At 47.9% G+C, this 15,039-nt stretch overlaps 1 protein-coding gene across 2 annotated transcripts in view; it reads left to right on the top strand.

The window, feature by feature from the left end:
• Window positions 1-15,039, top strand: part of ARHGEF12 (Rho guanine nucleotide exchange factor 12) — a 115,153-nt gene that overhangs the window by 47,173 nt on the left and 52,941 nt on the right. For both annotated transcript variants that reach the window (XM_054998577.1, XM_054998579.1), the window contains 4 exons: window positions 11,277-11,375; window positions 12,779-12,828; window positions 13,479-13,536; window positions 14,362-14,546. In XM_054998577.1, the coding sequence (XP_054854552.1) occupies window positions 11,277-11,375; window positions 12,779-12,828; window positions 13,479-13,536; window positions 14,362-14,546 (392 nt within the window). The remainder of the gene's footprint in view (window positions 1-11,276; window positions 11,376-12,778; window positions 12,829-13,478; window positions 13,537-14,361; window positions 14,547-15,039) is intronic.

Here is a 15,039-nt window from a genome sequence, read left to right on the forward strand (position 1 = left end):
GCATGTTTCCAACGTTATGGAACCTACCAATTGTTCCTGTCTCTAGAGTTCATCCTCATCCATTGCTTTCCACTTGCCTTCCCCTGCGGTCTCTGGAACTGCCATCCCATTACTCAGAAAGCAGTCGCTCTCCACCGATCTTTTTCACTGCAGGTCCCTTCAGCTGCTCACCCTTGCCAAAATCAGATTTTACTCCTGTGCGGCTACATTTAGATGATGCAAAAAACTGCAATTCAGCTCCTGTCCGGCATGAATACAATTTGTTGTTGTGGCTCTTGCTCTCCCCCCCCCCCCCGGCATGTAGCGCATGACTGAACACTTCCTGACTTCAGCAAGGTCCAGTTCACTGTGCTGTCTGAATGCAAGCAGCTCAGTGAATTGGATCTTATACCCTCCACACAAGCAGAAATCTTGTGTGGCCTAAACAAACGGCAGTTGGAATTGCAGCTTGTCAAACTGGAGGGCAGGGTGGGTAGCAATTTCTTTTTGTAAGTCCTTATCTGTCAGTAGATACCCTGTGCAAACAGAGATCAGGTTTGATTGTGTGGACCTTGTGTTGGGTACAAGGGAGAGGTTGGGAATCATGCTGGACTGGTTTATCATCCACTTGGCTTGCCAGCAGGCTCTCTAGCTCAGCTGACAGAGGTGGCCTCAGATTTGATATTGAAGACCTCAGTGATGATTAAGAAACATGAACAATAGAAAAAGAGGGCTCCTATGATTAACTTAGAATAAGTGAAACCCTAGAAATGATATATATCTGTTGCATATGTATGTATGTATGTATATGTATATGTATACAGGGCTTTTTTCCTGGGAAAAGAGGTGGTGGAACTCAGGACCGCACAATGATGTCACTTTGGGTCAGCTGGAACAAGGGAGTTTTTTAGTTTAAATTGCCCTCGGTGAAGAAGGTCACATGGCTGGTGGCCCCGCCCCCTGATCTCCAGACAGAGGAGAGTTTAGATTGCCCTCTGCCTGGAGATCAGGGGGCGGGGCCACCAGCCATGTGACCATTTTTAAGAGGTGCCGGAACTCCGTTCCACTGTGTTCCTGCTGAAAAAAAGCCCTGTATGTATGTATGTGATTGTTCTTGGAGGTTTTAGTATAGATGCTGAGGCTACCTTGTATAGTACAGCTACTGAGGCTCAGGATGTCATAGCCACCGTTACAACCATGAGATAATCTCAGATTGTGATTGGTCCAGTATATGAAAAAGGGTATACACTGGACTTATTTTCTGAACTACATAGCAGCTTAGTGGCAATCCAATTGGGAGACCATTGTAACAGTTGAAACACTGTTTTTTCAAGGCTTGTTTAAACATACTGTCTTCTGCCTGCAGAGCTAATGGATCTCTTAGGATGGTCGACATTCAGATCTTCAGATCCTATGGGATTGCAGAAAATGCTGGGGGATTTTGAGCAGTGCACATGAGCATAGATGGCCTTAAAAGGGGATTAATGGCTAGGAGCTGTGGTGAATAAAGAGAACCTTCATATTCTGAGGCAGCAACCCTCTGAAGCCCAGTGTTAGGGGGCATCATTGGGGGGGGGCGCTTGGCCTCTGTCCCCTGTTTGTTGGTCCCCCTGGCCTAGACATCTGGTTGGTCACTGTGTGAAACAGCACACTGGACTAGATGGACCCAGCAGGGCTCTTCTTATGTTCTTAGGAAAGCCTTCTTGGTGGGTCTGTAAAGACCTGTGTCATTATGTGGAATGATGGGCTGGCTGAGGCCATAGACGAGGCTACTCCTTTATTTATTAAATATATATACCCTGCCTTTTCCTGTTGCTTAAGGTGTCTTACAAATCCAAATTTATAAGCATACAAAATACAATAAAACCTTGAATAACTTCCTCCTGCCTGCTTGGTGTACTCTCCCAGTCTCTCATGGTTTATGAGGAAGCTGGGTGATGTGAAATGGAAATAGAGATACCTAGAGCATTGTGAGTAGAGTACGTAGGACAAATCAGTCAGAGCACACCACAGAGTCCATTTACAGGCTGATGAAATTGCAGTGATAGTGACAGCGGAGACTTTTTTTCTCAGCCACCATTGATGTAACTGAATCTTGTATGCTCAGTTTTTCAGGGTGGTTTGTGACTTGGTTATATATTAAATATAATAATAATAATATGTTTATTGCTTTTCCAGCCGAAGCCATAAGCCATATATATATTTTATATATATATATATATATATATATATATATATATATATATATATATATATATATATATATATATATATATATATATATATAATGCATTTAAAGACAAAGTTGTAAGCTAAAATGTGTAATATTAAGCATATTTAAAAATCTATATCACTAGGTAATGCTAAGTCCTATATATACTGTAGACATAATACAACATATTTTAATCATATTTTTATTATTTAAATATGACTGATTTTGACAACAATTTATATGCTGTAACAGTTATAACACACTATTGAATAGTTGAGTAGTTTCTGTGTTATAAAGTTTAACTCTATATCCAAATTTGCTGCTTGCCCTGTGGCTGCATGACACTGTTTCTGACCGAATAAAACACACATTTTCTGTACCACAAAACTTGTATTTCATCTTCGTTCTTCTGTGCCTCCACACATGGGGACTGCGCAGGCGCAGGCCAGCCGCCGGAGAATTTTCTAGAGCTTCCATGGCTCCGAAGGGGCCGTTTGTCGCGCGCCTCAGCGACCGTTTTCCCGCCCAAACGGTCACGTGATCCTCCAGCGACCAACGGCCCCTTCTCTCAGTTCTCTTCTTGCCGCCGCTTGGAGAGAACGTGAGCTTCGTTGCTCTGTGCTTTTGTGCTTCGTGCTTTATTCTGACTGATTGCTTGGCTTTTGACTTCGGACTTCGTGACCTCGACTATTCTTCGGATCTCGTTTTGGACTTTGTTGTGGACTCGGTAATTTGACTCGGACTGTTTTTGACCTTCCTTTCGCGTGCCCCTGAAGATGGCCTCTAAGGCTCTCTTCAAGCATTGCCTGCAATGCCACACAAAAATGGCCAAGACCGATGGCCATGAACTGTGCCTGTTCTGTTTGGGGGAGACCCATAATGTGACGGCCTGTAAAATTTGCCAGGGCTTCACCAGCAAGGCCCGGCAGGAGCGCAAGGCCCGACTAAACTCCTCCCTGTGGCAGAAGGTCATGTCCGGAGGCGCTCCGTTGCCCTCTTCCAAGGCCGGCCCAAGCCCCTCTGCCGAACGGCATTCGAGAGCTGGCTCAGTGGCCTCCGCGAGGTCGGGGTCGAAACCGCGTCCCCCGAGTGCCTCGGCGTCGAGAGCGGCCTCTCCAGCGCAGGGACCGGTGCGGCCGCCCCGTAGCGCGTCATCTACCAGGTCGGATCCGAGACCAGCTTCGGAACCGAGGATCCTGGTACCGAGTCCCCGGTCGGAACCGACGACCGGATCGGTTCCGATGAAGCCTAAGAGGTCGAAGCCGAGGTCCCCTTCGAAGGCGAGGAGCGCGTCGGTCCCGAGGTCTTCTTCGGAACCATCAAAGAAGAAGAAGAAGACCAAGCATCACCGGTCGCCGCGTCCCGCTCCTCAGGAGGAGGTCATCGTGCTTCCTCACACGCCTTCCCCTCATCTGGGCTCCCCGGAGCCAGAGGACATCTCCGTGTCGGTGCCGGATCCGATGGCCTTCGAGACGGTGCCCGCAGAGTTCTCGTCGGGGCCGGAGCCGAGCCCGCGCCGTCGGAGCCGACCATCGCTTCCCCTTCGGTCGCCGAGGCTGGAACCGAGCCCGTCTCCTCGTCGGAGCCGTCCGTCGCCTGTCCGTCCGTCTCCACCTCCGGTCGGTCGTGAACGGCATGGTTCCGGGGACAGTGTTCGATCAGTCCGGTCCACTGCGTCCCGGCATCGACAGGCTTCCTACCTCCCCTCGCCATACCGTTGCCAGTGGGAAGGGGCACCAGCAGGCTTCTCCGTGTCGGAACCGAGGCCTTCGACGTCGAGGTCGGCGTGGGCTCCCCCTCCGCTCCAGGTTCCGGAATCCCAGCTCGGTTCCGATGAGGAGGATGTGGAGAGCTTTGGCGGCTACCAGTCGGAGTCCTGGTCCGAACCATCGCCACCTGAGGAGCTAGTGCCATCTGCGGACTCCCCATTCGAGGACCTCCGCATCTACGCCGACCAGATGGCAAGGATGGCCAAGGCTCTCGAGATGGACATCTCTTCAGCAGCCCCAAAGACCAAGGACAAGCTCCTCAAACGTATTTACGGGGATAATCCGGCGTACGTTGGCTTCCCCATGCTTGAGGGTATTGAGGAGATTGTGGAGAAGGTGTGGCAGGTGCCCTGTGATCAACCGCCAACATCCAAGCGCATCGAGCAGCTTTACAAGATCAAGCAGGGCACCTGGCCGGCGTTGGTGAAACACCCTCCACCTTCCTCCTTGGTCACAGAGGAGTTCAACCCCCGACGGTCGGGTCACTCCTCGGTGCCTGCGGATAAAGAGGGCAAGAAGCTTGATGCCATGGGCAGGCGCCAGTACATCGTCGCTTCGCTGGGTCTGAGGATTGCCAACTACCAGACCATCATGGCAGGGTACCAGCTGTACCTCTGGGAGAAGTTGGCATCCTATACCCGGGACCTCCCTCCTGAGCAGAAGGCTGTGGTGTCCCTGCTGCAGACAGAGGCTGTCCGGCTGTCTAAGCAGCAGATGAATGCCGGGAGCCACGCTGCTGACACTGCTGCTCGGGGGATGGCTTCGGCGGTGGTCCTCAGGCGCCACTCCTGGTTGCGGTCTACGGCCCTGTCCCAGGAGGTGCGTTCCAGGGTGGAGAGCATGCCCTTTGAAGGGGACTCGCTGTTCTCCAAATCGACCGACGAGACCCTGAAGAAGAAAAAAGAGGACAGGCAGACGGCACGGTCCTTGGGTCTGGCTCCAGCGGACAAGCCCTCCTCCAGGTCACGGTACGCTCCCCGGTCCGGCCCTTACCACTACCAGGGCAGGTACCAACATCAGCGGCCGGGCTACCAACCGTATCCTGCCTACCAGCAGCGGCCATACCCTCCCGCACAACAGCAGAGGAGGCGTCGGCCCTTCAAGCCTCGCCCGTCACAACAACAACAACCGGCCCAGCAGAGAGATCAGCAGGGCGCCGGGAGGCAGTACTGATGGGTCACGCCAGCCGTATCCCCGAACTTTTCGGACAGACTGAGTCCACTCCTCTCTGAGTGGGAGTCAATAACATCTGACTCATGGGTCTTAACTATTGTTGAACTGGGATACGGGCTGGAGTTCGTTGAGCTGCCTAGATGCAGTTCACCCCTGACAGCTGTCAATAACACTATGGCCGAGCTGGATGCGGAGATCGTGTCGCTCTTGGCCAAGGGTGCTGTGGAAGAATTGCCCTATGAGGACTCTGTAAAGGGTTTCTTCTCTAGGTTCTTCCTGGTCCCTAAGAAGGATGGGGGCTTACGTCCCATTTTAGATCTGAGGGGCCTTAATGCCTTCCTCAAGGTGACCAAATTCAAAATGGTTACGTTGGCGGCTGTGATCGCCTTGCTGAAACAGGGAGATTGGTTTGCGGTTCTTGACTTAAAAGACGCATACTTTCACGTGGGCATACGAAAGGAGCACAGGAAATACCTGAGCTTTGTTTACCGGCAAAGGGTTTTCCGGTATAAGGTGCTCCCCTTTGGCCTGTCCACTGCCCCACGAGTGTTCACTAAATGTGTGGCCCCTGTGGTTTCCTTCCTACGGGAAGAAGGCTGTACCATCTTTCCGTACCTCGATGACTGGCTCATCGTGGCTGAATCGGAGTCTAGGCTGGTGCAGGACATTGGCTTGGTACTTAGCACTTGCCAACGCCTGGGGCTCCTGGTGAACTTGGAGAAATCCAAGCTGGTGCCCAACTGCAAGGTGTCCTACATTGGTGCACTTTTAGACTCTGTGGAGGGTAAGGCCCTGCTCCCCTTGGAGAGGGCTCGGTCCCTAAGGGGTCTAGTGTCCATGTTTAAAAGGAACCGGTTCCAGTCTGTGCGCACTATCCAGTGCTTACTAGGGCATATGGCAGCGGCCACCTCTGTGGTGCCTTTCGCTAGGCTGCGTATGCGCCCTCTCCAGAACTGGTTTGTGCGGAGGTACGATGCTCTACTGCACCCTCCGTCCCTCAAATTCTCTATCCCGAGGGTCATCCTCTCCTCCTTGGAATGGTGGCTGTCTGATGACAACTTGTTTAAAGGGACCCCTTTTGGGTATCAACACCATGACATCACGGTTACCACTGATGCCTCTCTGTTAGGATGGGGGGCTTACTGTGGTGATGTGTCTGTGCAAGATGTCTGGTCTGACAGGGAAAAGACCCTCCATATCAATGTGCTTGAACTAAGGGCCATTCGTTTCGCACTTGTGTCTCTTACAGCACTGCTGAGAAATCGTCAGGTGTTGGTGCAGACGGACAACACGACTGCCATGTACTACGTGAATCAGCAGGGGGGCACAGTGTCCATGGCCCTGTGCCGGGAAGCCACACTCACTTGGCAGTGGGCTATCAAGAACGGCGTGTCGCTCCGTGCTATACACGTGGCTGGGTCAGACAATGCCCGGGCAGATGCCCTCAGCAGGGTCCCTTTCCTGGACCACGAGTGGGAACTGAACGTAGAGTGCGTTGGGCCGATCTTCCAGAGGTGGGGTCATCCAGTGATAGACGTGTTCGCCACTGCGGCGACCACCAAGGCCCACACGTTCTGTTCCAGGGCAGGGAGCAACCCCCTCTCTATTGGGGATGCCTTCCAGTTTACGTGGACGCAGGGCTTGCACTACATGTTTCCTCCGTTCCCCTTGATTCCCAGGGTCCTGTGCAAGATAGAGGAGGACGGGACGGACTGCATCCTAGTGGCCCCCTTCTGGCCACGGCAGGTTTGGTTCCCGAAGCTCCTGCGGATGTCCCAACGGGAATATGTGAGTCTGCCCCCTCGGCAAGACCTTCTCCTAAACGGGAGCCTAGTCCACCACGATCCCAGGAAGCTGCACCTAACGGCTTGGCGGATCGTTCCTCCCCGATAGGCTTTACTGACGAGGTACAGAGGGTCCTCCTCAATGCTCGTCGGCCATCCACTAGGCGCGCTTATGCGGCCAAGTGGCGCAGGTTTGAGCTCTGGGCACTTGCCAGAGGAGTGGTGCCCGAAAGCAGTCCCTTGGGGGTTGTGTTCGAGTATTTGTGCCACTTGCGTGGCCTGGGCTTGAAGGTGTCCTCCCTCAAGGTCCACCTGGCAGCGATATCAGCTGCTCACACCCGAGTTGAGGGTGCTACGGTGTTTTCTCACCCACAATCCCGCCAGTTCCTTAAGGGCATGTACAATCTTTACCCACCTGTGTCGACGCCAGTGCCTCAGTGGTCACTGTCCTTGGTGCTCTCACGTCTCATGTTGCCTCCATTTGAACCTATGGCTACTTGCCCTTTGGATATGCTATCCTACAAGGTAGCATTCTTGGTGGCCGTCACATCGGCCAGAAGGGTCAGTGAGCTGTCTGCACTGCGGTCTGACCCCCCCTTTCTTGTGTTTCATCCCAACAAGGTGGTCCTGCGTCCCTGCCTCGGTTTCCTGCCCAAGGTGGTGTCCGCCTTCCACCTCTCGCAGGATATCTCACTGCCTGCATTCTTTCCTCAACCTTCCTCTAAGGGGGAAAAGGCCCTTCATTCCCTAGACTTGAAGAGGGCCCTAGCCTATTACCTGGATAGGACAAAGGAATACCGCACCTGTCCTCACCTGTTTGTATGTTTTGGGGCCAAGGACAAGGGTAACAGGGCTTCCTCACAGACCCTGTCTAGGTGGATTGTGACGGCCATTAGCAAGGCCTATTCCCTGGCAGGGGTGGCTTGCCTGCTTCATGTCAGAGCCCACTCCACGCGGTCCCAAGCATCCTCTTCGGCACTCCTCAGGGGGGTGCCCCTGGTTAACATTTGCAAAGCGGCCACATGGTCCTCTGCAGACACCTTTGTCAGGCATTACGCCGTTGATGTCAATGCGGAGCAGGATGTATCTGTGGCCAAGGCTGTCTTACACTCCTTTTTTTCCTAAGGGAGTTTAGGAATGACTTTCTTGGCGTACCTGCTGGGTACCCTTGAGTGAAAGTGTGTATATATGTACCTGGGGGTGTGTATATATGTAAATATTGAGTATTTATGTGTCCTTACACAGTATTTTTTACATAGATGTATATATGCATATCTATTTGTTGTTGTGTTTGTTTGTTCAATAAAATTGTGTTGGACTTCACCCCCGCCTTCCTTATTGTGTGAAGCTTGGTACACTCCCATGTGTGGAGGCACAGAAGAACGAAGATGAAAACAGGGTTAACATACCTGTAACTTATGTTCATCGAGTTCTTCTGTGCTGACACACAACCCTCCCTCCTACCCCGCTGTGAACTCCAATGCACGATAATGTGTTGGCTGTAACGGAAATTGGTGTTTTTAAGGTGTTATGGCTGAAGTGTGTTGGTCAAGCGGCGGCAAGGGAGAACTGAGAGAAGGGGCCGTTGGTCGCTGGAGGATCACGTGACCGTTTGGGCGGGAAAACGGTCGCTGAGGCGCGCGACAAACGGCCCCTTCGGAGCCATGGAAGCTCTAGAAAATTCTCCGGCGGCTGGCCTGCGCCTGCGCAGTCCCCATGTGTGTCAGCACAGAAGAACTCGATGAACATAAGTTACAGGTATGTTAACCCTGTTTTTCTGTTCCAGGCTTCCAGCTTTTATTTTTGCCTACCTTGACGGTGGCAAAAACTAAGATACATACACTAAGATGCAGTGGGTAGATCCGTTTGCAGTTCTCTCTTCAGGTGTATCTATAATATTGTTTGTAGAAAACATGTGCATTTATGCTTTTAAATGTCATAAATATGCCAAATAGTACAATTTTATATTCTAAGCAATACATTTATTGTATTGTCCAAAATCTATACCCCACTTTTTTGCCCTCATAAGGGCCACCAATGCCGCTAACAAATTAAAAATCAAACCAAATGGGGAAAAGTACCCACCTGCTGGCAGAAGATGACAACAGAAGGGCACAGAAGAGTCTGCTTCCTTGCGGGGAGAGCTCTAGGGTTTTGGTGCCACGACCAAGAAGGCCCTTTCCTGGGCTGCCACCTATCTAATCTCCAACAGCAGGGCACACCCAAAACAGGGTATCAGAAGATGACCGCAGTGCAGCGGTCATGTAGTTCGTAAGGAAGTAGGCTGCCCTTCAGGTATGTTGGTCCCAAACCCTATAAGGTTTTATATGTCAACAGCAGCATTTTATGCTGTTAACGCAGTAAAATAACTTTAGGATTAATAAATGCAGCTTTTTCAGATCTAGTGCAAACTCCTTGTCTTTAATTTCAGAGCCTTCCATTTTATGCTCGTTTATTGATACACTCTTAAACACTTTCAGTGTGCAGTCTGCCATAAGCAAAGAGCCCCTCCACAGAAATATGCATGATTCATCATAGTTCTGGAAGAAGAATCTGAATAAACTTGTACAAAGAAGTATAGCTTCCTGATCTCTGCAAAATAGTGACTTTAAATCAGGAAGATTTTTTGCTAGGAAGACTAAGCTAAGGCCTTCCTCATAAAACTCTAGTATTTCTCATGCAAGTTTTTAAACAAGCTGAGTTTTTTTAAATAGTTCTTGTTCCCACACCCTTCCCTTTGGCATCATCTTTTGAGTCAAGTCTTAGAGATGTTTAGTCATGTCAAAAACTTGAGGGTGAAGGCAGAGAGCACCTTTGGGTACTGTAGATGGGTGATGCCACCTCTCTAGTTCTGTCTTCGGTGCCTATATACATTATCTTAGAAATGGGGTTGCCACCGAGAAGCCAAAAGATACTTCGTAATTTAGCCTCTTGTGTAAAGCTCGTTCTGTTTTTGACCATGCCAGTGAAACCACCCTTTTTATTCAGTGCTATTCTGGTGGTGGTGAAGACCAGATTTTAAAAAGACATGAAATAGCATCGGACACCTATGGTAGAATTTCACTGATATTTGCAGAGACACGCATGTAGTTGGCTTCTCAGCGGCAATACTATCACCCAGTAAAAGTGTGCAGGAGGTCCTGTGCCTGCATGTCACTGAAGAAATCAGAATTGCTTGAGCTCTACAGAAAGTTTCTGAGCTGCTCATATAAGCAAAGAATGAGGCAGTTGTCTCAGTTCCACTTTGTTGTTCTAAGGATCCATTATGACTTGGGTTCCATTCCAGTTATCTGCCAGCAACGGAAGATGATTTGGGAAGTCAGGGTACAGGTTTAGGCAAGAAAAAAAAATTATTCCTTTGAGATGTATAAGTGTATGTTAAACATGGAATAAATGGCTAAGAAAAGAGAGTGCATTATTTTGGTTGTCTTTCCAGAGAAAAATCACAGAGCACCATACCAGTGCAACAATAGAAAAAGAAACCTCCACTCTCTTGTGTGCAGAGTTTTTTAAAGTTGTTTTTGAGCATGCTCTGGACTAATTTTGAAGGGGATTTTAATATATTTGTGTGGTTTAAATTGGAACACAGCACAGTTGTGCTCTTCAGCACCCTAAACACACTCTCACACGCACACAAGAAAATAGAAAAGAAGCCCCTTTGGAATAAACTGACTAATATTACTCTCATCATTGTGTGCAGCCCACTTTTGATTGAAGCCAATATCAGAATTCTTTTTCGTTTACAATAAAGTTTTAAAAGTCTGTGTATCTGGAGAATGGATGCCTTTTTAATGGTGGTAGTATTTAAAATTTTGATGTCCATCTATGCAGTTTACAGTTCTGCAGAGCGGTGATTTAAAGATGGTACATCCCCCCCCCCCCCCCCCGCCATATGATAGTGTTTGTACATTCAGCTGTGGTACTTTGAATGCATAGAACATATGACCAACTTCCATTCCTTCAGTCTTCTGGTGGCCATTTGGCCAATAATGGCAAAGTCTTGGAAAAACCCAAACCTGTGGGAGCTGAGTTTCTGCACAGCTTTGGAGAAAGAGATGGTTTTAATGAGAAATGCTGTGCTCAAAGAAAGGTATGTGGAGTGGTTCAATAATTCTGCTCGCCAAGATGTTCTTTCAAAATGCGGCTGATGATCCAGAACGCTGTACCTCTTTGTACTGTCCCTCCGTTTCGTGTGTTCTGGTAGTTTTCCTTGCTTCTGGCTTATTTCTTTCTGTGTCTCTATAGTGCACTTACCACACAGCTTCTATTCTGCTGGCTGTGATTATCTTTTAGCAGGATGAGGCTCTAGTCTAATGCCTACACCCCCTCCTTGTCTTGCTTTTCCTGCCCCCTGTACAGGTCTTGTTCAGCGTTGTGTTATTATCCAACGGGATGAAAATGGATTTGGGCTGACCGTCAGTGGAGACAATCCAGTATTTGTGCAGTCAGTCAAAGAAGGTGAGTAAGCTTGCTAAGGGACACACAACGCAACAGTCTGCAGTATTGACTGGTACAGTTTTAATGCAGAGAATGTATCAGTTTATATCATGTAACAGAAAGGTGTATTTAATTTACTTGCATGTGTGATGTGGGAACACTCGGCAGAGTGCTAAATTCACCTCTGGTTCTCAGTATCACACTTCTGCGGCACAGTCAGAGTGAAATAATGCACTTCGTTTACATGACACGTTATTGGGTGCAAGCAGGTATGCTGCATTATATACAGCCAGGCTGCAGCTGTAGCCCTAAAAGCCATTTCACGTGAGATATTTTTTACTATTTGAGAAACATTAGCCAAGTACTAAATAGCATGCCTTGAGTGATGGATATGAAATGAGCATATGTTTTTCCTTCCTCTTCCTGGCTTAACTCCCCCACCCCCAACCCCGCCCCAAACAAATGCATTTGGGGAAATTGGGTTCCAGCTTACACGCGCTTTTAAAAAAAGTAGACATTCGCTTTGTATGTGATACTCAGTGCATTTATTTAGATATTGTACCCAAGTGGCTGCCTGTATGCTAGCAAAGAATAGCCCAGGAGTCATGCTTAAAACTAGGATGACAGCTGGTATGGTATAATGGTTAAGGTGTTAGATTAGGATCTGGAACGTTCAAATTCACACTCGGCCATGAGGTTCACTGACTTAGGCTGAGAGAGAGTAACTGGCCAGATGTCCCTCAAAGGTGTGTTATGAGTACAAAGTTGGAGGGAGTGAACCATGTACTCTATCTGGAGTTTTCTGCAGGTAGGGCAGAATTTTTAAAAAGCGGCAAATGATCTGTATGATAACAATATTACCTTGCTAGATTGTGTGGCCGGAGAGCTGTTCAGCTCCAGAGATTGAACTGAACAGAAGTTATTTCATCATCTGTGCTATGGCAGAAGTTATTTTATTAATGCTCTTGGGTTCAAGTTGTGCCAGTCACCTTAATTTCCTAGGGCCCTGGAATCTTCCAGATGCTTATGAGGTAGGTTTCCCAGGAGTCACTTCTACAAGATAGGCTTCCATTGGTGTAAACTGGCATATCTGCATGGCAACTTGCCACTGTATATGTTTGATGCGTAAGCCCCAAACTAGTCCTTGAGGACTTCCTGCAATGTGGGCTCTATGTCATATGTTGCTCTTGCAGTTGATCTCTCTGTTACCAGAGAAACAGGAATACTTGAGGGTCTAGTAAAGTCCACAATAGCTAGGTTGAGTGAGGATCTTGATGGTGGCACATAGCTTGTTCTCTGCTTGCAGAAGTCTGGCCCTTGCATAATCTGAAAAGGAAGGTTTATTTTCCTTGGACTCCAGGACAGAAAAATGCTGAAACCAAAAATGGGTTGAATTCTAAATGGCTAATTCTTTCCTTCTCTAGATGGAGCAGCCATGCGGGCTGGAGTCCAAACTGGTGACCGAATCATTAAGGTAGGAAAACTAGATGTCGTCAGAGGATTAAATCGCTGTTGGTGAGAGGCAGGAATGCTTCAGTGGTCCCCATCAGCACAACAGAGTTTTGCCAGAACTTACCTCTCAGGAACATTTGAGGCACTGTGTATTTTCCTATATTTAGAATTGGCAGTAAGCACGAGGTGTCCTGTTGCCAGATGCTTGCTTTTTCATGGAAAGCACTCTAGTTTCATAACCTTGCTTTGTACGCTGATGTACATCACACAAGGTTTCAATTTCATGTCTGCTAAAAGGCCTGTAAGTATTAGGAAGGATGGGGGAAGGGGAAGCCAGAACTTCTGCTTTATGACGGAGCTTGGGATTCACTTAAGTTTTTTGAAAAACTCTTGGTAAGGGTCATAAGCAAGTAGTTCAGGTATTGGGGGTTGTAAAATAGCACACAAAGGACACTTCCATATGTTTTCACTGTTGTCATACTAAACAGCTGATCCCCATACTTAAGAAATTTTATTTGCAGGGATCTTTTGTCTTTTTGTCTTGTGTGAAGGACAGGAAGAATAGTTCATGTTAAAGAACATGGAGGAAGTGAAACCAGAAGGGCAGAGCTCTTTCATGTCATCTTTCCAAAGTAAAACTGATGAACTTGTTTCCCTGTTCCCTTTGCTTAGGTGAATGGGACTCTGGTAACACACTCAAACCATTTGGAGGTGGTAAAGCTGATAAAGTGTGAGTAAACTCTATGCAAGCTATTTTTCATCCCTATAGAGCCCTTGAGATGTGCATGGGTTGAGTGCTGGAAAAGGAATTGTTCTGATGCAGTCAGGAGACAAGTTAGTAGTAATTGGATTTTAGTCATGCTATTGAAGTGTTACCTGTCTAAAGGTCCTTGAGGTGCTTTCAAGGAGTACAGTCTAGGATGGCATCTCCAGTAATTTGGCAAAGCCTTCAAGATCCTGGGGAGGGCTGGACATACTTTCATTGATGTGGAATTTCCACTCATGTTTTGTAACAACGGCAGGAGAAAGCCAGCTGTGTATCAGTCAGTTGTTCTTTCTTCTTCTTCCCATGATCTTGAGCTTTGTTGTTCAGTCTGTTTGAAGGATGCCTGTCCAGCTGTCGTCATGAGCTCCACTACAACTGAAGCTTATTGAGTAAAAAGGTGACGCTTGTCATCTTTAAAATCTAAAAATAAGGGTTTGGTGCAGGGCAGACCTGTGCTTGCATCTCTCCTGGGGCTGCTTGAATGTTCTTTACTACATCATGGGCCCTGGGCATCATGCTGGCAAAGCCCATCAGCATGAAGGCACACGTGATCACTCAAAGAACAACAGTTACAGGTAACTTCAACATGTTTTAAGAACTCTTGTCAATATTTAATGATGAAAGTTTTCTGGCTTACTACCATGGTTTCCTGTACAGTGAAGTTATAGTAACTATGCCAAGTCTTGTGGTGTGAGGAACTGGTTTTCTGACAGGTTGAAGAGAGGCTTTCTCCTGCCTAGTCAACCCTATTTTTAAAAAATTAATGGTATTTTTGTCTTCTCTCTGCAGCGGGTTCCTATGTAGCTCTTACAGTGCAAGGGCGCCCACCTGGGTCGCCCCAACTTTTGTTGGCTGATTCTGAAATGGATCCAGCAGCATGTGGATCCATCAGCATGTATTCCATCATGGCATCTCCTCACTCACCAGGAGCATCTGGAAACACGGAGAGAATTACCAGCCCGGTGCTGATGGGGGTAAGGTCTGACCGGTTTGGGGGGGGGAGAAATGGGGTTTATTTATTTATCTATTTACAGCATTTGTGTGCCTCCCCATCCAAAACTGAGTCCCCAAGACTGCAAATAACAGATATTAAAACATTAAAACAACATTTTAAATGTATATATAAATATATTAAAAATATATAGCTATATAAACACATGCACAAACCCTAGAGGAGACCAATAAGAGTTTACTATGATAAGAAAGGGGGGGTTGCTTACTGGTGATCAGATCGTAAATTAATAAGTAGGTATTTGTGCACCTTGCAAAATCATTATAGGACCTGGGCTTGTGTTTATGTGGAAGTTTGAGAGAGAGCAAGACTGGGATGGTGTAGGAAGACATTGCATTTGATTTGGTCTGCTACCTCAGAACTGCATGACCGGAATTTGAATAGTATTGTATCCAGCCATAGATAGTTTCTATGTTGAGGACTAAGTGGAAGAATAGATGCAGTGCACAGGTGGT

Source organism: Eublepharis macularius, chromosome 14 (genome assembly GCF_028583425.1).
Source record: "Eublepharis macularius isolate TG4126 chromosome 14, MPM_Emac_v1.0, whole genome shotgun sequence".
Lineage (NCBI taxonomy): Eukaryota > Metazoa > Chordata > Lepidosauria > Squamata > Eublepharidae > Eublepharis > Eublepharis macularius.